The sequence below is a fragment of the Triplophysa rosa genome, linkage group LG17 (assembly GCF_024868665.1).
Source record: "Triplophysa rosa linkage group LG17, Trosa_1v2, whole genome shotgun sequence".
Classification (NCBI taxonomy): Eukaryota; Metazoa; Chordata; class Actinopteri; order Cypriniformes; family Nemacheilidae; genus Triplophysa; species Triplophysa rosa.
The window spans coordinates 476,341-500,852 of NC_079906.1; the positions used below are offsets into that span (position 1 = coordinate 476,341).

A 24,512-nucleotide genomic window follows, 5' to 3' on the forward strand; every position below is an offset into this window, starting at 1 on the left:
GCCTTCATTACGTTTCTCTGTGGTTGCAGGCTTACGGTCGAGATCTGATGGAGGCTCAGGACTGGTGCAGGAAATACATGCGATCGGGCAACGTGAAGGACCTGACGCAGGCCTGGGATCTGTACTACCACGTGTTTCGCAGGATCTCCAAACAGCTGCCGCAGGTCTGCCAGCACCGGTTTACTTTAATGCTCATATTGGATCATATACAGCAGCCAAATCCAACATTATAAATCATGCCGTAAATGTTAACGTTGTTTTCATTATAAATAGCGTTTCTCCTTCATGGGCTTGCAGCTGCGGATGAGGACATTTATTCTTTTGACTGGTTCTCAAGAATCATTTTTACCGAGTTGACATAAACCACCAGTTTGGAAGGGCATGAATTCATAAAATGACAATAATTCATTTTTAACGATTATTATTGTTCATTATTATTATTGTTATGGGAAGGTATGGTCAAACTTTTGCTTGGCGTGTCTGAACACTTCCAGTTTATCCCTTAAATATCTCATTTTAGGCAGTTTGTCTCTCTACATTACTTTGTTTTGTAGACCCTTAAGGATTTCTTTGAGGCCATGATCCAGGTCATTGTGCGCTCTAATTTTAAAAGTAAATTTTCCTTAAAGAGAATGAAACCATTTAGGACCCTTTGAGTTTTTATGACAGTTTTGACAATTATTTGGATTTTCACTTGAATTTCCACGACAGCTCCTGCATGTACCTGACCTGTATACATGCCTTCACACGTGTGTTCATCCGTCCACAGCTCACTTCATTGGAACTTCAGTATGTATCACCTAAACTGCTCATGTGTCGTGATCTGGAGCTGGCCGTGCCCGGCACGTACGACCCTAACCAGCCAATCATACGCATCCAATCCATCGCTCCCTCGCTGCAGGTCATCACCTCTAAACAGCGGCCACGCAAACTCACCATCATGGGTAAGATCCGAATTCTGCTTTGTGTAGATTTCACATGCACACAGTGTTTGGGAAGGTTGTTTATAGATTTAGTTGATCTACCAGCCACTCTTTATTTAAAGCATGTAAAAAGAAATGGGAATGGCAACGAATCCATGTAACTGGAGGGCATGTGTTTGGAATGACTGAACAGTCGTATAGTGTGTGATACTTACAACGGTTCCATGCTAGTTATTTTCTGTCTTGTATGACGAGACTTGAAAATGAGTTTTTCCAGCTTTTCATGTTTTCACTGTTATACAGTAGGGGGCACTGTTATATATCTGTTGAAAGAATACAGCATATGGGCAATTCCATGAAAATGTCAACCTTACCATAAAAATGAAGGTTTTTTCTATACTAACAGCACAGATATTAAAGCGGATGTAACAGTTTCTGCCAATCTCATATTAATCTTGAGTACCTATAGAGTAGTATTGCATACTTCGTATCTTCGAAGAGTCTTTAGTTTGATAACATTTATAAAAGACTGATACAGCTGTACGATTATTTCCTAAAACAGGCGAGCCCCTGCAGGCCTGCAGTGGGCGGAACTAAAGCACGAGCACATAATAAATCATCGTATTGTCCCTGCATAACTGTTGATTCACTATAAGTTCGTGTTGTGTAACTTATGCACGAACACACCGATTGTCAACAAAACACAGACATATGACTCGGTTTCGCTTGCCGTGTGTGGTTCATGTCCGGCACCTTCTTTAGTGCTGGGACCGCGCCATCTATCAGTTTCAAACGATTCATTCCTCACCGAAATGCAGTGAACAAACAAACACAGCTGAACTTCGTAAGAGCCATTTTCAGGATTGTCACATCCATAACGGTTCATATTCCTCATAAATAAGCACATGACAATGAAAATAAAGTAACTATTTTATGTTCTATGAAGAGGCATCTCTTCTCTATTTGTTGGGTATAATTGCTTCAGGTTTGTGCATTTTAATTCACTGAAATTCTAGAAAGTTTGTAGTCTCACAAAAACTGTGTACTTCTTTGTTACATCCATAACGCTGGAATTGCCCATTTACTGATCCAAAAATGAACAAATGATCTGATGAACGTTTTAATCATTGCTCTGAGGAAACCTACCCCCATTTGGAAATAGATCAAAAATACAAATTAAGATAAATACGATTTTTGTATAAAAGCAGAAGCTTTGTTCTGTTTTGTTTGTTTTGTTCACATATATTCATAGAAGAAAATATGCATGGTGGCAATGAAGGTTTATAAAAATAATCAAAAACGCTTGCGCTGACTGGCATTTTTATTTTATTGGATAAAAGCGTCTGCCAAATGAGTAAATGTCTCACTGGTTTTGTGTCCATACACATTACAATAAATATGACCCTTGAATTCCACTGAGCGCCATATGCTCAGGTCCACATGGCTGCTTATTCAAGCCAAGAACCGCCCACATTTAGCAAGGACATGACATCGGACCAACATATAACATGATTGCAGTTCATGACACTTGAGACTTGAAGCTCGCTGCTTTTAAAGGTTCCCGTGGGTAGCATTTGTAGGTGTGCCGTCTGTGTCAGTGTGAGGTCCATTCTCATTTCATTTTCATTTATTCATTTAGCAGATGCTTTTATCCAAAGCGACTTGCAAGTAGAAGAGCATATAAACATTTTGTCAACACGCTAAACACTACCTGTGTTCCTCACAGGGTTTATTTAAAAGTGAAATCATCTTTCTATCAAAACCCAAACAATTAACAAGAAAACAGAGATGAGTTTGATGCTATTTTAAAGCGATGTTCCTGCTCACACATTGATTAAAATAGTTGCTGAGCACCAGCCAGTGTTTTCGAGTGCTTCAGAATTGGAGTGTGTTAATAAAGAGCGTAGGGGAATGGCGCACAAACACAGTTACTCATGTGATTTATAGCATGATTCGAGCATATGTCAGTCTGTTAACCTCATCATACGTTCTCTTCTTTCATAGCTTTCTCCGTCTGTTGGTCTCCATGACATCACAGTGCTGTTAGAACATTCAGCAGTGCTTGTGAACAGACTCATTGTGCCTCCGTCCACAGAGGCACACAACTAATAATGACAAGCAGCGTCTGTGCCTTTATAGAGTTCATATACTTTGCAGTAGCCCAATGTCATGATTATTTTCTCTGTAATCTCTTGGGGTGGCTGTTTTTACGGCAGATGTTTTTATATGCTTCGTAGTGAACTCTACCTGATGCTTTTAATTTGAACATTTAATATAATCTGCTGTAAAGCTGTCTGGCTTCAGACTGTACCGGTAAGACAACCACCGCTGTAACTATCACTCTGACGTGACGTTTCCAGCAAACAAAGCATTAGACCCTGGCACGTAACTCGTCCTGGACCTGAGTCGTGAAACATGAGCCAAACAGTTTTGTGTAAATCATCAGAACTTTGTTTTCATAATTATTTACCGAACTTCACGTGACACTTCACCTAAGAATGGGTCGATGTGAGTTTGTGTTGTGGCCATAAATTCTGATGGTATTTTTTAACCAGTTGCACGGGTGCTTACAGTTTTTTGTATGATGGACAATAAAACAAAAACGTACTTAAATAAGACAAATACCCAAGACTAGAGGCCAACCACTTAGCATTACCATGTAGCACCATAGCAACCGCATAGCAACACCCAGCTCACACGTTTTCCTGACAAAAAGAGAAATATTAGATGAGTTTTTACTGCTGCTTATCATTTCTCAGAAGGCTTGACGAATACACATGATGATGTATTTATTATGAAATGACCAGGCAGTGCACGCTACATTATTTTTGTTCTCTTCTGCCCTCTGCAGGCAGCAACGGTCACGAGTTCATGTTCCTCCTTAAGGGTCATGAGGATCTACGGCAGGACGAGAGGGTCATGCAGCTTTTCGGCTTGGTAAACACCCTGCTGGCCAATGACCCGGCCTCCTTACGCAAGAATCTGAGGCATGACCTTTCTATTCATGCTTTTAAACACTTTATCCTTCACGAAAATCATGAATTTTTCATTTGAAATGAGTCATTCAAACTTCAAACCCTTCAAACACTGTTTTGGCTAGAAAGTTTAGATCATAGCCACAAGTAAAACATCCCATAATCAGGACTTGGTGGTCAGAAAAAAGGGTTGAAATTGCAGTTTTGATGACGTGGATGGACAAGCAAATAAAACCATATTTGAGTCTTTGTGTGGCTGATGGTTGGTGTTTTTGTTGTTGACAGTATTCAGCGATACGCAGTGATCCCTCTCTCCACTAATTCTGGTCTGATCGGCTGGGTTCCTCACTGTGACACGCTGCACGCTCTCATTCGAGATTACAGAGAGAAGAAGAAGATCCTGCTCAACATTGAACATCGCATCATGCTCCGGGTAACCAGTCTCATAAAACCGCCTTACAAAATCAGCATCACGTCAGAACCGACCCTGCTTAAAGGGATAGTTCACCCAAAAATGAAAATTCTGTCATCATTTACTCACCCTCATGTTGTTTCAAGTCTCTATAAATGTCTTTGTTCTGTTGATCACAAAAGAAGATATTTAGAATAGTGTAGGAAACCAAACCGCTCTGGGGCACCATTGACTACCATAGTAATTTCGTTTCCTACTATGGAAGTCAATGGTGCCCCAGAACTGTTCGGTTATAAACATTCTTGCAAATATCTAGTTTTGTGTTCCGTGGAACGATAAAATGTATATAGGTTTGAAACAACAGGATGATGACAGAATTGTCATTTTAACAGGGGTCGTTTGGTTAAGTCTTGGTTGTTTAAAATGACTCGCTGACTGAAGGTGTTTGCTCCTCTGTGTTAGATGGCTCCTGACTACGATCACTTGACTCTGATGGAGAAGGTGGAGGTGTTTGAGCACGCGGTGAATAACACAGCGGGAGATGACCTGGCCAAACTGCTCTGGCTTAAGAGTCCCAGTTCAGAGGTGTGCAGTCTCACATCACACACGCTGATATGTCAAAATGATATGATTTAATATTCTGTAATATGAATTATTATTATTATATACTGTAATAAATAAAGGAAGTAAAGCCTATTTTAAGAGTAATGTTGAGGTGAAATAAAACCTGGAGGAAAATTGTTTGTTAAATTTTATAAACAGAATTGAGAAGTAAGTGAAAGAATGCTGTTCTTACTCAGCTTTTTCTCTTTACAGGTTTGGTTTGACAGGAGGACGAACTACACGCGCTCATTAGCTGTCATGTCTATGGTTGGCTATATCTTAGGACTTGGCGACAGGTACGAACCGATCAGGAACAGTGAAATCATTGCTTAATATCTGCACTTATTCTCTAGAAGCTTATAAACCGCCTTGTCATCGCCCTTTGTACCACAGACATCCTTCGAATCTAATGTTGGACAGACTCAGTGGAAAGATCCTCCATATTGATTTTGGGGACTGTTTTGAGGTAATTCTTACTTACAAATGCGAAGCGACAAATGAAGCTGCTTTGAGATCTATTCTGCTATTCTGCTGCTTTGAGTTCGTTTATGACAACAATGTTGTTTTATTTTTGAGGTTGCGATGACCAGAGAGAAATTCCCAGAGAAGATCCCGTTCAGATTAACCCGCATGTTAACCAACGCTATGGAAGTAAGACTCTCCGTCGACCGTTTTATTTGAGATGAAAATGTCATTCTTTATTTTGGCTCTCCTGTGTGCTTTTTCGTTTCATCTCACTTTGTTTTTCAGGTGACAGGATTGGACGGTAACTACCGGATCACGTGTCACACAGTGATGGAGGTGCTGAGGGAACACAGAGACAGTGTGATGGCTGTGTTGGAAGCCTTCGTCTATGACCCATTACTCAACTGGAGACTCATGGACAGTAAGAACATGACATTTATTTCCTTCAATGCAATTGTATTCATAGCTAACAAAAGTTTTTTTCTATTTTTTATCCAGTTTTATTGTAGTTCTATTAATATTTTGAATGAACTTTTTCATGTTGTTATTTATATTTTTATATATTTATGTTCGTTTTGTGTTTTTGTCGTTATATTATTTATTGAATATTTTTAATTTATTGTATTTTATTTTCGTTTTTTTACATTTTTTCAGTTATTTTAGTGACTCAACCTCAGTTTGTTGCTAAAGCAACATTTCTAACCAATTCCTAAATTTGTATTTTTAATAATATTTAGGCCTATATATATTTTAGTTTTATATAGTGTTTCTATACAGTAGATAATATACTGTAGTTGATATAGTTTTAGTTTTAAACTATTAAGCCTCAGACGTTTAGAGCATCAAACATCCCGATATTTCTGTTCCACAGCAAACACTAAAGGAACCAAGCGTTCCCGGACCAGAACGGACTCCTACACAGCAGGACAGTCAGTTGGTGAGTTTTATTTTGTCCCCATTGTAACATCCAGTGCAAAGATTTTGCTAGTTGACAGTCCCTGTTTTTTTGTTCAAGTTGACCTGTTTACTATTGAAACACAAAGGCTTATCCCCAGTGGCGTAACGGACGGGCACACACTGCGGGGGCCCCAAAATAATAAATGAATGACGTGAATAAATAGGACTTTTATTTTGGTGTTCATTTTTGCCTACCGCTGTTTGGTGATCACAATATCCTTTGTCGTCGTTGTTGTTATCCAATTGCAATGGAGAATAGCTACAAATGTCCTGAAACTTAATAATCTTAATGTCACAGATGTGGCCATGAACTGAAGTTTTTTTTAACCATCACTGTCACCATGCAATTTGGCGATTGAGAAGTCGTTTTCTAAATTAAAACTAATTTAAACTTGTCTGAGAAGTGCAATGAGCCAGAGAGACTTTCCGAACTTGCCATTCTCAGCATTGAAAGCCAGCGCGCGCTTTAGATGGACATTGTGAAAGATGAAAAATGCCAGGAGAAAGGAACGTTTTAGTCTTAATGGTAAAATGATTTATTGCGTACATTGTCATGAACTCGGATTTTATATTAGCTGAAGTTCCTCTTAATATATTTAATATACCTAGCCTATAGCCTACTCAACTCCCGAATAATAAAGGCGTTGTATGCACCCTGCAGAAGTCCACAGCTGTCCTAGACGCTTTAGTCTCATTCATAGATAGCCACACAAAGAATAATTGTTAAATGTTCCATGTGGATTTAAAATAAATGAGACCTTCATTCACACTGGGAAGTTTTTAAAAATAGCAATGTGCATAGAGCAGATTTAATGCCAATTGCCAAATAAAAGGATAAAACGTTAACTGAGTGAAAATTTGTGGCATTTATCCTTAAACGTTATAACTTTTTACATAGTGAATTATGTCAAAGAAAGGTTTTTGTTATGTTTTATCTAGAAGTCATGGAGGGAATTGACCTGGGAGAGACCACTCACAAAAAGCCTGGGACCACCGTGCCTGAATCCATCCACTCATTCAGTGAGTCTCTGCCTGATAAAGTCTGAACCACATACAAATACATGTTTAAGAAATGTAAACCCTTTTAGAATTCCATGTTTTGTTGTACTTGGTATGCCTCCAACACTGAGAAAAATGTAAAAATGTTTTGTTTCTTTAGTTGGAGATGGACTCGTGCAACCTGAAGCTTTAAACAAGAAAGCCATCCAGATTATCAACAGGGTACGGGACAAACTAACTGGTAAGCAAAACTCGGTCTTACACCATAGAGAAAAAAAACACACAAAAAAAAGTTTTTGCAGTACCATAATTTTTAACATCACCTGCTGGTACAGCAAACAGTAGTGTACATAAATGTGTGCATGTTTTATTTACTCCGTTTAGGACGTGACTTTTCCCATGACGAGACTCTAGACGTCCCGACTCAAGTGGAGCTGTTAATCAAACAAGCTACTTCGCATGAAAACCTGTGCCAGTGTTATATTGGATGGTACGTGAAAAACCACAAATATATGATGACAAATATTTATTTCCTATTAAAAAGATCAGATATACTTTACTACAACTGGATTAAAGGCCAAAACTGTGATCACTAAATTAAACTCCTGAACAGAAGAATGTTAAATGAAAAAACGAAATCAACATGACAAGAACAGCGACACTACCCTCTAGAGGACTGAGAGAAATATACAAGGCCAAATATTATCCAAGATGAACATACAATATACAGTATATACTTCATATAATACACCAGTTGAGATGTGTCATTTTTCATGTAATATACCTACAGTAGTATTTGATGTGTATTTTCTCTGTTTCTTTGCAGGTGCCCCTTTTGGTGAAGATTATTGTTCCTGCAATTCTTTCTTGTCATGTTTGATAAACCTGCACAATTTTCGAGGATGTCTGATGTTTGGTATCTTAAAATGACTTCAATGGAATATCTGAAAAACTTGAGCATTTCTTTGCTAGTAAATTTCTCAGATGTTAAGATGTGTCTGTTCAGTCCATTTCACCCTGTTCCTTGAACCGATTGCTCATTTTGCTTTCTTGCTTGGGATGAATTCCACTAAAGGTCTGGGTAAAAAATATAAATATATTTATACTATAGACACACATTTTGTCAACACTCATCCAAGTAGCATCGCTTAAATTATTCAAGTTTGTTGCAAAGTTCACCCTGAATGAAACAACGATCACCCTGCTGGTAACAGGAAACACTTGTGATACAAAAGATATGGACCAATTTCCAGGAACTACATAAAATAAAAACATTATCTGCAATAAGGAAAGACAGCAAAGTAAATGTTTGTATGTATGTGTGTGTGCGTGTTTTGACGGAGTTCATGCTGATTGGACATTTAATGAACTTTGTGAACTGCTTAATAACTAATGGTTGAGATTAACAGAACTTTTTCTTTCTATACCAAGTGAATAGAGATTTATGAATGAATATAGATGACATGAATAAATTGTGCTTGGTGTCTTGTCAGTAATAGTACACAATGCTTGCTATCTTGCCACCAGTCACAATAGATTCGATTTTGAACACATCTCCAAAAATTGGCACTTCGGCAAAATATGTAGGCCTATTCAGAAATTATTTTACAAAAAAGCTTTTTGTTAAGTGTATATTAAAATATGTTTCCTGCCAAATAGGCTTTTTGCATCTAAAAACAAATTTGATTGTTTTCTTGTTTGTCTTGTTTTTACACAGTGGGGATAGAGGGTTGTGGAAAATCACTTGGGTGTTGCAGTGCACCACACGAAAACAGTTCAGTACAGTTTTTGGCTAGCAATGACAGTAGTTTTGTTTGCCATTAGGTTTTTTGGTAATTTTGTTGATATGATGACAAGAAAAATAAAAACAACTAAAGAATTCATGTGTACTGTATTCCCCCATGCATTGTGTCACTGCAAACCGAAAGGAAGCCACAATCTTTTTACACAGCTAAACATTTTGACGCGAGGTAAAAAGGGGTTGTAGGGCCTACTAAGTTGTATTGAAAACCAAAATAAATAAATAAGTATAAAAATAAAATAAGCAGCACTATGCTTAGTTGTTTTGTTTTCATAATGATAGGCTATAATATGACATTTAAAACGATGGCCAGATTTTAAGCGAGCACGCCTGTCTACTAACATGCCTGCCACACAAATAAAGTTTTGGCCAATAAAAAGTTTTAAACAATTATAAACCTCACATTTGAGCCTTTAAATCGTTTTTATAAAAAGGATGAATCACCAGATTTTCAAATATCGCCTTCAAAAACAGGTGCAACAAATTGTATTCTTTATTCTGTCGATTGAAATGAAAACACTGTATAATAGTATTTTAATATGAGAGACATAAATGCCGCGGCAGTTTCTTTTTCGTATGCAAAAGGACGTGGGAAACCCCGTTGAGAGATAGCCTAGATGTCATTTGACTTTGCTTAACACTTGCGCAAGACCAAAAACCCCACTTGCGCCTGTTGTTCTGCACGGGACATAGTGCACTTAAACAACTAGACTACAGAACGTAAGTGTTGTGATCAACTGATCATGAGTAAATGCATGAACTTCACTGAGGGCGAGTTCTATCAGGAGCATTTTGACTCGCGCGCATATGTTAAAAAATTCTATTCCTCTCCTCGCGGTCACCCTGACGAGAATAACTTCCTTACTTTCTTTTTGAAATGCCTTAGCCGAGTTTTCTCAGCGGGTGAGTAGCCTAATCCAAATCAAGCTAATCGCTAGGTCTGAACACTATTTTAAAATAAGTTTGACATGAATAAATGTTTATTTTAAAGGAGAAAACAAAGGTCGGATGCTGATTGACGTGGGCAGCGGACCAACAATCCACAGCGTCTTGAGCGCGTGCCAACATTATGACGAGATTGTGCTGTCTGATTTCTCAGATGGCAATCGTAGAGAAATAGAAAAATGGTTGGAAAATCAAGATGGTTGTTTAGATTGGAAACCCGTTTTGCAGCATGTTTGTGAAATGGAGGGGAAAAGGTAAGGTTAATTTAATGATGTATTCTATGGGATGTGCGGTTCATGAAAAAAAATCCGTACTGTTCAATTCACTTGCACGGCTAGAGACGCGCGTGTAGTGTTAGGTCCGCAGCGCGACATGTTTTATGCTTTATTCCCATTTGGCACAGAGGCGAACGTTAGGAGCATAACGTAGTTGCCACGTCCACTTCCCAGCTAACAATTTTTGGTTCCCACAACGTTCCCCTTAGCGTTAGTTTTTTTTTCCAAGAACGTTCCCCTAACGTTAGTTTTTGGTTCCCAGAACGTTATTTTCTAAGGTTCGTTTTTGGTACTCCGAGGTTTCTATACGGAAATTGAACGTTAGTTTCTAGTTCCCATAACGTTCTGGGAACCAAAAACTAACGTTAGGGGAACGTTCTGTGTTTGCTGGGTTATAATATGCGACCTAACGTGATCTGTGGGGTAGGAAAGAGCAACTTCTCCCCGCAGCATTTAAACAACCATAGATTATGGCAGTAACTGTGATGACAATAAAGCCTATTCTTTTAATTGGACAAATAAGTGTTTTTGTTCTTAGCTAAAAGTTGTTTAAGGCCAACAGTTGTAAACCTTTTTTTTTTTTACAAATAATGAAAAGCCTGTTGAAATTAAAAACATCTCTCTTGCAGTATCAGAATCTCTATTAATTTAAGATTGTCAGTGTCACAATGTGTCTATGCCTAAAATCAAGCTGCCTCGCTCTTTCATTTTTGGATTACATGACATGACCTTAAAGTGACCATGAAATCAAACAGGAAAATTCTAAGTGTTTTACACAGTGTTGCAGTGATTGTTATAAATGATTTATCTGTGCACACCATTATTTTTTCAAAATTAATTTGCACTTGTAATCTTTAATCAAAAACATTAAGCTCCTCTCCCCCACTAAACAAAAACACTTCGCCACATGACGTCAGCAACAAAAAAAGATGTAGGACTATACTGACTGTCCAATTGCAAAGTCAATCGCAACTTCCGTTTCATGGTGACTAAGAATAACTTATTTTTTTATACTGTAAATCATGGATTATAAAGCTATATGTATTATGCTGATGCATATGGTATTTAAAAGAAAAAAAAAACATTAAATATGTATACCGAATCAAACCGAAAACCGTGACCACAGAACCGTGATACAAACCGAACCTTGGATTTTGTGAACCGTTCCACCCCTAATGTATCCCATAGCATAAACTATGAACAATTTTGGTTGTTTTGAAAATGAGGGAGAATCTGTTGAGGAGAACTGTCTTTTTTCACTGAATTATCATTTCCATCATCTGTTAACTTGGTTAATTCATAAAAGTAAAGATGAAGAAACACTAATTTTTAAATAAAATAGTTTATACATGAAGTTCATAAAATTCCATACTTCCTGGTACAGTATTTTGTTCTAATTTATTGACATCATTTATAATTCTTTAAACCATGACAGCCTGTCCGATTTGGAAGCTGCACTGAAGCAACGAGTCAAAAAGGTTTTAAAATGTGATGTCCGCTTGGAGAATCCATTCTATCCACACACACTGGAACCAGCTGACTGTGTCGTTACATCTCTGTGCCTGGAGGCAGCATGTAAAGACATTCCTTCATACTGTCGCGCTTTAGATGGGCTCACCAAGCTCCTGCGCCCTGGTGGACTTTTGGTCATGATTGGTGTTCTGGGTGAGACCTTCTACAAGGTGAATGAACAGCGGTTTTCTTGTCTTAGACTGAATAAGCATGATATTGAGGAAGCACTCCAAAGTTCAGGCCTTTCTCTCCACGAGTTTAATATACTGCCTGCAGAAGACCGTGAAGACAACTCAGTGTCTGACTTTGAGGCCGTTTTTCATCTTACGGCGAGAAAGCCTTCTGACTGACAAAGCAAACAGACAGTATACAGTACTATATAACCAACACATTCTCACTCCCAACTATATTGACGCTTGTCATAACCCCTTGGCGTCACTTTTTAACACGCAGGGTATACACCTTTTGTGTCATTTTTCAAGATGCAGGGTACTTATTGATTTTAATGGGCATGGCATGGGCATACAAATTTATCGTTGTGAGTTGAGAAAATGTCAGAATGTTTTCATGACTGTCATTTAACTATAAAATGGTCTGACTGGTTATGACTGTTGTGTTTACAGTACGTCGTAAGCATATTATCAAGTTATCCAGCATTAAAATTACCTTCATAAAATATCGTTCATGTATGCGGTTATGTTGGAAAGTTTGCACTCAAATTCCAGAGCTTTTTCGCCACTGTATGGCCCGTTTGTGTAACTGCAGTGGCTCCGACCACCTTGTGTAAAACTCGAATCTAATTGGACGGGGCGTTTCATCGCATGCGGGGTGACAGGGAAAAATGTACACGCTGGACGAAAAAAAACAATCGCTTTCATGGGGCGCGATTGATCGCGCGCACTGTGAAAGGTTTCATGGTGATCTATTGTTTTTATTCCAGAGTGTATTCCAAGTGTGTAAGCAAAGGAATTTAAAAAGTCCTGTAATTATTAAACTGAGTGTTAAACTGAAAAAGGTTAATGAACTTCCAAAGACAAACTTCATGATACATTCAATTCAATTCAATTCAATTTTATTTATATAGCGCTTTTCACAATGTGCATTGTTCCAAAGCAGCTTTACAGGAGCAAATAAGAAAAACACAGAAAGGTAAAACACAGCACAGTGCATGGTGTTTATAGACCAAGCACGATCATTATAATAAATAATATCTAATAAATAAATGAATAAATAAATAAATAAATAAATGCAGTCAGGTTGAACATTGAACGTCAGGTAAGATAAATTCAGACATATTTCTTTACTTCCTGTAATTTGACAACACGGTGAAATATTTGATTGGGAAGGAAGTTAAATGTCAATTTGATAAATTATTTACAAAATGCAGACTACGTCAGCTCTGACTATGACAAAGGCCATCTTGTACCGGTCTACAAGGCCAGCCACGTTCACAAATGCTGCTCCACAAGACAGATCTTTTAACAGAGGCCAATGGAGAGAGTGACTGAAAAGAATATTGCAGACTTTCTGAACAGTAATGAACAATGATTGTAAACCACACTCTAAGTATGTTTTTACTGGTCTGGGGTGGTACCAGGAAAAGATAACAAATAATTGAGTGATTGTGCCTAGTCATTTCTGGACTGCGTACTGCTGCTTATCAACAAATTAGAATTTTCACAATGATATATTGGTGTCAAAAAGAAGCTTCTTTGAACTTTATTTTTATGCTTTTATCATTACATCACTTACATTAATTATTAGAATTATATTTCGATAATTCGTAACAATAGATTAAAAGACAGCCTAACCGTCATGGTAAGCCACAGACCACTGAAGAGGTAGGTTCCAAACACAAAATATTTAATATAAATATATATTCAAACGAGACAAGTGATCAAGATATTAACATTGGGTAGTACAACAGTGAATAACAACAGAGACAAGACCATGATGGGGAGAACAGATTGAGTATATATAGAGTCCGGTGATGAGCATGATGGCAGTCAGGTGTGGGAGAATGGAGACGATGAAGGACAGGTGAGGGAGCGTGAAGGATGATGGGAAGTGAAGTCCAATGGGAAATACGGGGAAAAAGTGGGGAAACAAAAGGGACTGTGACACTAATAGCCTGTCATTCCACAATAGAAAGCGTAAAACATCAACATGTTTTTCTTTTGGAATTCTCAGATTTTAAGTGTTCCATTGTCTATGCAGTTGTAAAGTGTTAATGAAATAAAGTGCAATACATTCAACAATGCAATACTTTTTTGATTTATAAAAATATGAAAATGATGTGCAGATTTTTCTACTGTTGTATGTACTTGTGTAGGAGGACCTTTAACAAGATTAAAAGCTAATGCAATTACATGATATTGTTATATCTGTATATGTATGAAATATATGTATAAATCACTCTTTTGCCTGCAATATTGATGATCTCTATATGTAGACTAAGTTTAATAAAAACGTTCTGGTCTTTCTATTCTAGAACTTACTGAAACCTGTATCAAACCACAGGACAGTGCCACACCGGCCGCCAATCTACCAATAATTACACTTTCTCCCACAGCCCACGCATATCAGGGAGGGAGGGAGGAACCAGTCTACCTATCCCAAATGGAAATTCAAATGCCCTCGTGACAATATCTCCCTCGTGTCACATGCTGTTACTATCCACCCTGTTAAAATTCATTTATTAGTTATCTATCATCACTCAGGTCAGCTTGGAAATTTCTTGGAGGAGTTGAATGTACATCCTTCGCTGAGGATGGTACTCTGCTGGTACTTTGAGACATCAACATCCACCTTGAAAAACCACAGGCTGCCGACTTAAACAACCTGACTTCAACAACTCCACGCTCCCTCCCTCTGAGCAGCTCTCTCTATTGAATACTAACAGCGCCACCGACACACTTTGCTCCACACTAACATCCTGCTTAGAGAGCTTGTGCCCTCTTACATCTAGACCATCCTGTGCATCCCCTTCTGCCCCCTGGTTATCTGATGTTCTCCGGGAGCATCGCGCCAGGCTCAGGTCTGCTGAGAGAAAGTGGTGCAAATCAAAAGAGCCTACTGACATCTGTCTCTATCAGTCTCTCCTCTCTTCTTTCTTCGCTGATGTCTCCTCTGCAAAAACTCAGTATTACCACTCTAAAATCAACAAGTCGCCTGACTCTCGTACTCTCTTTAAAACCTGCTCTGCTCTTCTTTGTCCGCCTGCCCCCCACCTTCATCGGACTTGCGTCTTTCTTCGTAAAGAAAACTACCAACATCAGTAGTCAGATTCGTGTTCGATCACTCTCTCTCTTTCCTCCGACAAAACACTCTTTGATTTCTTTGCTGGTTGTGCTGGTTTTGAGACATGCATATCATATTGTTTTGTCTTATAGTTAGCTGTTGGCTAACTCTACCCAGGCTACGAGTAAAATATGTGACGTATTCCGTAAAGCAGGTCGCACTCTTCCACAGGCAAGGGATGGACGGGGCTGTGTGTACCGACCCAAACACCAAACTTACAGAGTGCGGTTTCAGCCACTAGGACGCTGCTCAGGTAGCAGCTGCAGTAGAATACCAGTTAAGAGTTGTTCTACACTGTAAAACTTTGCTGTAGTTTTTGCAGCAGGTTTGCCAGTAACTTACTGTAGATTTAATTACTACTTAATATACTTTCCAATTAGTACTTTTTTCAAATTAACTTTAACCAAACTTTAACTAACTTTTGAGATTCAAAATGAGCAAGAAGAGACTGGCATTAGCACAGCAACACTGCAAAAAATGACATTCTTCCTAAATGTTTTTCTCTTGTTTTCTGTAAAAATATTTAAAACTTCATAAATGACGATACTTTTACATAACAAGAAAAGTGACCCAATTTATTTAGTCTTGTTTTATGAAAGGAAAATATATAAACTAGGTAAGTTTATACTTAAAATAAAATTGTACATTAAATCTACAGTAAGTTACTGGCAAACCTGCTGCGAAATTGCAGCAAAGTTTTACAGTTTACCACTGAAATCATTTTAGAGACATTATTTTAAGGTCGAAAAATTACATAGTGTTCCATCGGTTGAAAACACATCTCTTCCATCAACACCGAACCGATCTGACTTCTATTTCTTTTCTACTCTTTCTATAAAAAAATGTAGCATTGTATACTGTGATGGGCTATATGAGACCAGTTTTTACTGCACTTATGCATTTTGTTGTCCTTTTGTTGTTCCAATTGCTTCTATTGTTTACCTCATTTGTAAGTCGCTTTGGATCAAAGCGTCAGCTAAATGACTGTCGTGTATCTGTCCAGTCGGTATCTCAGCCGGGCTTCCAGTCGGTATCTCAGCCGGCCTTCCAGCCGGTGAATCTGCCGGCCTTCCAGCCGGTGACACAGCCGGTCCCCAGCCTTGTTCCCCCCAGGACTTCCCCAACTAAGTCCCCCAGAACTCCGCGCCCTCAAGCGCACTCGGGGACTAGGACTGTTCCCCCACCCCCCTCCCTTGTTTTTTTTTATGTCACCCCAACCCCATGATCTTGCACCTTTGTCTGCCCCTGATCTTGTTCACCATATGTTGTTGGTTCTTGTCTTTGTCACAGTCTCACAGTCTGTCTTGTCCTGTTTGTCACCTTGAGGAGCGTCAGGATATCGCTCCTTAAGGCGGGGGTTCTGTCGTGATTCTGCCTCATCTTGTCATGTCTTTCTTGATCTTGTGGCAGAATAACGACAGGATCCCTTGTTTTATGTGGAGAGAGAAGTTTCGGCCTTCCACATTCCCTCTCTCTCCGGTGTCGCGTCTCTGTTCCCGCCCTTTCGTCTCGTTATTTCTTGTTAATTAGTTCATGTCCCGCACCTGTTCCCACTTGATTTGCTCCCCTTTAAATAGTCCTCATGTTTCATTGTCCTGTGTTCGGTCATTGTGTGTGGTGTGCTTGTGTTCGTTGTGACATGTCTCTGATACAGAGAGTATTGTTTTGTCTGTGATCGTTACTAAGAGTCAGCTAAGTCAAGTCCAGTAAGTGTAGTTATTTGTCTAGTTAGTCTGTGTTCTTGTTGTCTACTTGATTATTCCCTTTGTCTTTATTGTTTTACCCCCTCGTGGGCCTTTGTTTTGTGTTTTATATTTTATTATTAAAGTCTGTTGTCCAACGCTGCCTGCAATTGGGTTCTTCTCCTCAAGTTCATGACAATGACTAAATGTAAATGATCTCTTGCAACACACTGCACAGTTAAACTTTTGAAAACTGTTAAACAAACAGATACCTGCGCTAAACATGCAACAGTAATAACTACTAATGAATAACTAACAATCAAAGGTGCTCTGCTGAAGTAAATTTTTAGGAAAATGTGGAATCTCTTTAATTTTGTACTGAAATCTGCATTATGATTCACAGGATAACTGTACTGACATTTGCCCATGATGCTTTGCAGATCTGCAGCAACCTGCTGTATACAGGTTCTACAGTAGAAATTTGTCCACTGTACAGTAATAATGCTTTAAAAACTATAGAAATTGTTACAGGGCTGGTAACACTATAATAAGTTTATATTAATAAAGTGATTAAAAATTCTTTGAGCTGTTAAACGATGTGTCTAATAGAGAGAAGGAAGTTGGGGGAAAGTAAGGAATTATCTCAAAAAAATCTGTAACCACCTCCCTAAGACAACATAGATCTTTGCTGTTCTGTGTACAAGTCACATGACTAAAATCTATAAATGCAAGTGTCTGTGAAAGTGAAATGAAGACAGACAAAGACCGGGAGACAACACACACAACGGGGAATACGAGGGTGTATAACAAAAGGTAAGGGTATTCTATTTCTTTTTAACATCATAACATCTATATTTTATGAAGTTAAACTACATTGTGAATTAAACTGTTAAGAGAACCGCTTTAAGCTTCATCACTTAATAAATGAAAATGTTGACAAAGCACATTTCACGGCAAAGATGTAATTTAATTGAATTCAATCTGTTAAACCAAAAGCAATAATTTGTTCTTCTGTTTTGCCGCATGCACAAAAAAATGAAATGTAGGTTTTGGCAGGAGACAACAGCTTGGGACATCTTGTTACTGCAGTGTTATCAGCTGTGGGTGAGACCCATTTATACCGTGTACACTGAATACTGCTTTTTTTTGGCTGGACAGGTTTGGTACAGGATGAATAAAGGATGACTGTGTATTGATTTAAGACTGATTATCAACTGCAGTACTCTTAATTTAAAAAAATCCCAGTACTGGTATTTTTGAAGAGGTTGTGTTAACACATGATTTGTTAACGGCAATGTACCAGCAAAGACTGAAAAAAGTTAATTTTCATACATTAGACGGATACCATTCTAATCATGGGATATCATTAAAATATATATATATGAAATATATGAGCACATAAATACATCAGTAAGTTGCAAAATGGCAAATGGCTCTGGTAAAACAACTAGATAGTTATCACTACTAATAATAACTTCTCTTGTCGGACAGTGGTAACACTATCAATGATAATTATATTAATTTAAAGGTCCACTGTGTAATTTTTGGGATGATCTATTGATAGAAATGCAATATAATATACATAGCTATGCCTTCAGAGGTGTATAAAGAGCTTACACAATGAAGCCTTATGTTTTTATTACCTTAGAATGAGCTATTTCTATCTACATACACTGCGGGTCCCCTTGCATGTAATTCGCCATGTTCTGTCAGCCGTCGCAGTGTTTCGAAAGGGAGGGGGAGGGGTGGAGTGAACGGTTGGTAGCAATTCGCAACCTTGCCGCTAGATTTTAATGACTGGACCTTTAAACGAAAAACCTTATTACAAAAAATTGAATTTACGTTTCCTAAAATTCCCAATGTGTCAGCTTGTCCAAGTTTTCAAGGGGAAAACTGTATATGTTGATGTTATGTTTGCTTCTTGTACTTGCAGAGAAGTTCCTCATCTCTTATCACTTCATCATGACATTCTTTCTTCCTGTGGTGGTACTGTGGCTGCTTTCTGGTGCTTCAGCTAAAGTTGTTACAACTTTTGAGAATCAATGTGATGAATTTTTTGTAAACAAAAAAACACCAATTATCATTCCCACGCCTGCTTTCCAAAATATCTGCCAAATGCTAAATGGTGTTGTCTATTATGCCACGCTTTATGATACCAGCAACAAGATTCCTCTGTACTCAGCCTATAAGTTTGAAGTGTTAATAAAGTGTGAACGACCAAATGCATGGTACATCGAACCTCAGGTAAGAGAATTTCAGATATATTTCTTTACTTCCTGTAACTCGGCAACACAGAGGCGAATATTAGAATATTTTTCATGTTTTTTCCCATATGCAGAACTACAAATAAAGTGTAACATGCAACTGAACAGCATAAAGTATGATTTTATACATCGGTTAAAACATCAAAAGACGTGTTTCTCTATGCTTTGCATGCATTTTAACTTTAAAATCATTATAATTCCTGCGAAATTTCAGCCTTATTTCATAAAATTCATTTTTTGTAATATGAAATGAAATATACTTATTGTCCCTGATAGGGAAATTGGTAGTGGACTCAATAGCCAAAACATTTTTCGATGCAACCTGATGCACAATATTGATATTATTATATATTATAATATTAGTATACATGGGGAAGTCCTCTTATGTACACTCTTCTGTTTACATTACAGCTTGATGATAATAATGCAGGAGCAGATATGGCATTACAGTGCACTAAAGATGGAGGCAAACAGGCTCTCAATGATGACTACGTCAACTCTCACTATGACAAAGGCCATCTTGCACCGGTCTACCAGGCAAGCTCAAACCAGTGTGCAAAAGCCACGTTCACACTCACCAATGCTGCTCCACAAAACAAATCTTTTAACAGAGGCCAATGGAGAGTGACTGAAAAAAATATTGCAAACTATCTGAACAATAATTGTAAACCATACACTAAGTATATTGTTACTGGGGTGGTACCAGGAAAAAAAAAAATAGGGAAAAATGTGACTGTGCCTAGTCATTTCTGGACTGAGTACTGCTGCTTAGACAACAATAACAAATGTCAATTTTCACAAGGATATATTGGTGTCAACAAGAATGATCCTGTCCAGCAAATGAATGTGTCTGCTTTAGAAAAACTGTTGGCAAACCTTTATAACTTTACATCTTTCCAGTTGTTTGCTAGTTCTACAAAACCCACAAGGAAAAGAAAAATCAGATTTTAAGTGTTATATTATCTATGCAATTGTAAAGTGTCAATGAAATGAAGTGCTTTACAGGCATGCAATGATACAGTCATAGATTCTTTGATTGATGAAAATTACATAAAAATGTATGTGCAAACCTCTACTGTTGTATGCACTTAGGCAAAAAGCTAATGCAATTCTATTATATTGTTATATTATTAATACTTTATATGTATGAAATATATGTATGATTCACGTTCTTGCTTGCACTGTGGATGATTTCTCAATGTAACTATAATAAAGTGTTTATAAAGCATTTATAGTGCCTTTGATTGATGAAGATAACACCATTACTCCCCGGGCACTGCAGTGATAACTGCCCACTGCTCCGGGTGTACGTGTGTTCACCTCTTGCTGTGCGTGTGTTCACTACTCTCTGGATGGGTTTAAAAGCAGAGGTCACATTTCGGGTATGGGTCACCATATCTGACTAATAGGTCAATTTCACTTCACTTTCACTTCACTTCATATTTTATGAATTCATTCTGATGTGAATTGAAGTGTATTTTATACAAACTTACAATTGTGTTCAAAAATACCAGTAACCCAATGAACCACTGTTAACAGTAATACTCATACTCATCAGTAATACTCAATACTCAGTAATTCAAATCATTTAATTGTAGATGTAGCACTAACTCAATTGTCATGACACGCACACTATCTGAGTAATTGACAAAATAACACTTGTATTTGTTTTTGTTTATTCTGTGAGAAAGCAGGTGTCATTAATTGTTCTTTATTATGAAAAAAAGGAAAGGGAAAGGAATGAGACATTTGTTAGGAAATACATTTGATGCTGAATGGCTAAGTAAAATGGGCCTGTTGTTGTGGAGATTCGGTCTTCTCAGTGCAGGAAGAAAAGTCTCGCAGACAAAGGTTCCAGGTTAGTCCAACAAAACTGAATGCATGCAATGCTCTAGAATGTCAATGCACACAAGCATCGAGATTCCCATTAAGGCAATGATGATGCCTCACCAAAACCATCAATTACAAAGGGTATCCACATACTTTTGGCAATATAGTGTATTTGAGAACCAGTGACCAATGGGTCACAACAACCAAAAGGAACAGGCCAACCCCTTAACAATAAACATGGGTAGGCCAAACAAATGACCAACAGGTCAAACTTCCAAATACAGAACTCAGTAAAGGTAACTGTGGCGAGGGGGGCGTGGTTTAGCGAGGTCTGCGGCAGGAGAGAGAGCCGGGAGACAAGCGGTGAGTGAGTGGAGCAAATGCAAACAACCAACTGTGTCTCGTTCCAGTAAGGGCGCGGGGAGACGGTATATAAGGACCAAACAGGCAACGGCAGGCGAGAGAGAGATGGACTGACCACGGGCTGCCACACGCAAGGACTTATTCGGTGGAAATCGAATGGACTTTACTGGATTATTATCTGCTCACAGCGTGCTGAAGGAAAAGCCGCGGATTTATGTGTTTGATGGACTTCTCTGTTTTCTTTTTGTGATAAGTGACAATAAAAGCCAGTGTCAGTCCCGCCAACCTCGTCCTCTTCCTTCCTTGTTTTAGCGAACTCGTTACAGTAACCTCTTTCTTCTAAATGAGAAGGAAAAAGGCGTCCTTTAAATTCAATGATGAACCTTGTAGATGCTTAAAGATTCAAGATTGTTATTTGTTACAGAGTTATACAGTATGTAGATTAAATGTAAACTTGGCCTAGTGTCTAATGATTGTTTAATGAAAAATGTGGCATAATAAAGATTACATGAATAAACTGAACAAAAGAATAATGTATTCAGATAGCGATAGTTTTTACCTCATTTGAGTCATCATGGCTCCGATTTTTTCTTGTTGAGGCAAAATTAATAACTGAAGGCCTCTGAGGCATAGAAATGTCTTCAATCATCCTTTCTTCAATGGTCGAAGAGGGTGGGCTACAGGAAAACGTACTGGTCATGTTCTCCTTTGGGACGTTGTGTGATTCCTGCCTGGGGACTTGAGCATCATCAGTTTTGCTCCTTCTGGAAGGTTTGATGTGGTTGACATTGTACTTGTTCTTTAAAGTAATGCCTTTAGAATCAGACAATGTAACAAGCTTGCCACATATCCACTGAATGGCATAAGGTCCAGTAAAATCAGGCTCAATTCTTCCTCCTTCCTCATGTTTAAGAGAAGCATCTCATCTCCAACACGATAAACAGTAATTTTGTACCTCTTTTGTATCCTTTTTGCATATGCCTGCTTTTGTTTTTCCTGAGATTTGGAGATGTTTTCTGCCGTTGCTTTTTTTGTAGTCTCCATTGACTTTTTTTCCCCATTAAAAAAACGTAATGTAAGTTCTCCTTCAGTCGGTCTCTTGACGTTGTGTTGAGAGACAGACAGGGGTTTGATCTTGAGAACCTATCATCTCCGAGAGGAACTTTGGTCCAACGGGCACGACACCTGTATTGCATGTTGACCAGCATGCAGTGGCAGGGCTTGTCGATTAAGGTGTTGCAGTCACGGTTTGCTACGTTCTCCGGAATGTAGCCGCAACCCCGTCTGCTTCCCGAGCGAGTTCGACTGCCGCTTCGGTGAGGTCGACCGCTTCAGCGAGCGGCGGGGGTGATTGGGGATTCCCATGGATGTCACTCCGCCAGTTTCGGCTCACGGATCATCCGTGCCCCGGCACGCTCACCTGGTTTGTCCCCGATGGGTGTACCATCTCATAGCAGACAGACTCGACAACGGGATGGGGACAAATGTCTTGGTTACTGTTGTAACCTCAGTTCCCTGATGGAGGGAACGAAACGTTGTGTCGAGCCGACAGATGGGGTTTGCTTTTGAGAACCTATCAACTTCTGACTAGTTTAGAAAAGGCCAATGAAATTGGCGAATGAAATTTGCATGCAGGACTCCGCCCCCGGATATCCGGGTATAAAAGGGAGACGGCATGCTGCATTCATTCACCTTTTGGTCTGAGGAGCCTGAGCACCCCTCGACCGCTGCGGCAGGTGGCCAGCGTTGTGGCAAGAAGAACACAACGTCTCGTTCCCTCCATCAGGGAACTGAGGTTACATCCGTAACCAAGACATTCCTGGGGTTCCTATGGAAAACGCTACAGCGCTGTGCCGCTTCACAATCTCCAGCGGAGCGACGCTGACTGGCCTGGGCGAGCCAGACGAGCGCTAGCGCGAAATTTGTAACCGTCCAGTGGAAAGGTAGTGGGTCCCAGAGCTTTTGAAGAAAAGGTGGGAAGCCCCTGCCACCGGCCGTCACGGGCGGAGGCCTTGATTCTCTTACAGCGAGAAGCCGCCCGGCACCGTAAGGGCCACTGGGTAAGCATTATCCCCCTTGGGGGAAAAATGCTACAGAGACCACTACCTCCGTAGGGAGGAATTAGTGGAGACACCAACATGCACTGTAAAAAATGATTTGTTGTTTTTTGTTGTTTCAACTTAAAAAAATAAGTTACCTTGTTGCCTTAAAATTTTAAGTTAGTTCAACTTAAAAATATTAGTCAACACAACGAGTTTGCAACAAATTCATTAAGTGAACTAATATTTTTAAGTTGAACTAACTTAAAATTTTAAGGCAACAAGGTAACTTATTTTTTTAAGTTGAAACAACAAAAAACAACAAATCATTTTTTACAGTGTGGTCTCACCATCAGGGGAGAACTCATGGGAAAATGTGCGGACTGAAGGAGTTAACCGCAAGGTGGGAGTCCACCTAGGGAGGTCATGGGTTACTGAGGTGGGAACCAATCATGAGGATACATCAGACGGAACCGCCCAATGGGGGGGTTACCTCGTCTGGAGCACTAGGTCCGGTTAGAGCTATGTGGTAGATAACTCAACTGTTCCCCAGCCTAAGCGGGCAGGGCTGCTCTGCCCAGCCTGCCCCCAGGAAGGTGCTTAGTGATGGATGGAATGCCTGTTCTTTACCCAGTGGGGAAAGAAGGGAGGCGGAAATAGCCGCTGACCCGCCTAAGGAAGGGGGGAAGGGCTTTCGCAGGCGTACGCCCTACCGGCTGCCGGTCCTACATGTTGCCTTGCAGGACGCGGGCTCACACCGGTTCCACGCGTAGGTATTAGAACCAGAACATCTGCAGATGTCTGCCAGAGAGGCGCCCTGAGCCAGTGCCCATGAAGAGTGTGCCTCACTCCTAATGGGCAGGGGCGATCTTGAGATCGGTATGCCGTAGCGACGGCATCCACAATCCAGTGCGCCAGCCTCTGTTTGGAGACAGTCCTACCCTTCTGCTGACCTCCAAAACAGACAAGAGCTGCTCAGAGCTTCTGAAGCTCTGCGTGCGGTCCATGTAGAGGCGCAGTGCACGTACTGGACACAACACGGATGGGGTTGGGTCTTCCTCCCCGGTGGGGAGTGCCTGCAGGTTCACCACCTGATCTCTAGGGGGATCTCTAGGTGTGTGAGCTCGCAAGGGCTTTCGCAGGTGTACGCCCTACCGGCTGCCGGTC

The 24,512-nt window shown here is 39.4% G+C and overlaps 3 protein-coding genes across 6 annotated transcripts in view; all 3 read left to right on the forward strand.

Annotated features, from left to right (window-relative positions):
* mtor (mechanistic target of rapamycin kinase) overlaps positions 1 to 9,317 on the forward strand; it is a 107,959-nt gene extending 98,642 nt beyond the window's left edge. The window contains exons 45-58 of the mRNA XM_057355835.1: positions 30 to 164; positions 770 to 944; positions 3,775 to 3,910; positions 4,184 to 4,331; positions 4,773 to 4,895; positions 5,127 to 5,209; positions 5,307 to 5,379; positions 5,490 to 5,564; positions 5,664 to 5,799; positions 6,250 to 6,315; positions 7,275 to 7,355; positions 7,495 to 7,575; positions 7,719 to 7,824; positions 8,161 to 9,317. Of these exons, the coding sequence (XP_057211818.1) occupies positions 30 to 164; positions 770 to 944; positions 3,775 to 3,910; positions 4,184 to 4,331; positions 4,773 to 4,895; positions 5,127 to 5,209; positions 5,307 to 5,379; positions 5,490 to 5,564; positions 5,664 to 5,799; positions 6,250 to 6,315; positions 7,275 to 7,355; positions 7,495 to 7,575; positions 7,719 to 7,824; positions 8,161 to 8,176 (1,434 nt within the window). The 3' untranslated portion in view covers positions 8,177 to 9,317. The remainder of the gene's footprint in view (positions 1 to 29; positions 165 to 769; positions 945 to 3,774; positions 3,911 to 4,183; positions 4,332 to 4,772; positions 4,896 to 5,126; positions 5,210 to 5,306; positions 5,380 to 5,489; positions 5,565 to 5,663; positions 5,800 to 6,249; positions 6,316 to 7,274; positions 7,356 to 7,494; positions 7,576 to 7,718; positions 7,825 to 8,160) is intronic.
* A 457-nt stretch (positions 9,318 to 9,774) lies between these two features.
* Positions 9,775 to 14,170, forward strand: zgc:64002 (uncharacterized protein LOC393330 homolog). The gene is made up of 3 exons (XM_057357578.1): positions 9,775 to 10,038; positions 10,127 to 10,334; positions 11,791 to 14,170. The coding sequence occupies exons 1-3, from the start codon at positions 9,879 to 9,881 to the stop codon at positions 12,215 to 12,217; spliced, it is 795 nt and encodes a 264-aa protein (XP_057213561.1). The 5' UTR covers positions 9,775 to 9,878; the 3' UTR covers positions 12,218 to 14,170.
* A 3,409-nt stretch (positions 14,171 to 17,579) lies between these two features.
* Positions 17,580 to 20,335, forward strand: LOC130568106 (endonuclease domain-containing 1 protein-like). 4 transcript variants are annotated; one of them, XM_057356774.1, is made up of 4 exons: positions 17,582 to 17,662; positions 17,896 to 17,949; positions 18,783 to 19,093; positions 19,525 to 20,335. In XM_057356774.1, the coding sequence occupies exons 3-4, from the start codon at positions 18,812 to 18,814 to the stop codon at positions 20,062 to 20,064; spliced, it is 822 nt and encodes a 273-aa protein (XP_057212757.1). In that variant the 5' UTR covers positions 17,582 to 17,662; positions 17,896 to 17,949; positions 18,783 to 18,811; the 3' UTR covers positions 20,065 to 20,335. The 4 variants fall into 4 exon arrangements, with proteins under 4 accessions (XP_057212755.1, XP_057212757.1, XP_057212756.1 ...); XM_057356773.1 differs by having other exon boundaries at positions 17,584 to 17,662; positions 17,896 to 17,953; XM_057356772.1 differs by having other exon boundaries at positions 17,580 to 17,662; positions 17,896 to 19,093.
* Positions 20,336 to 24,512: the final 4,177 nt, after the last annotated feature.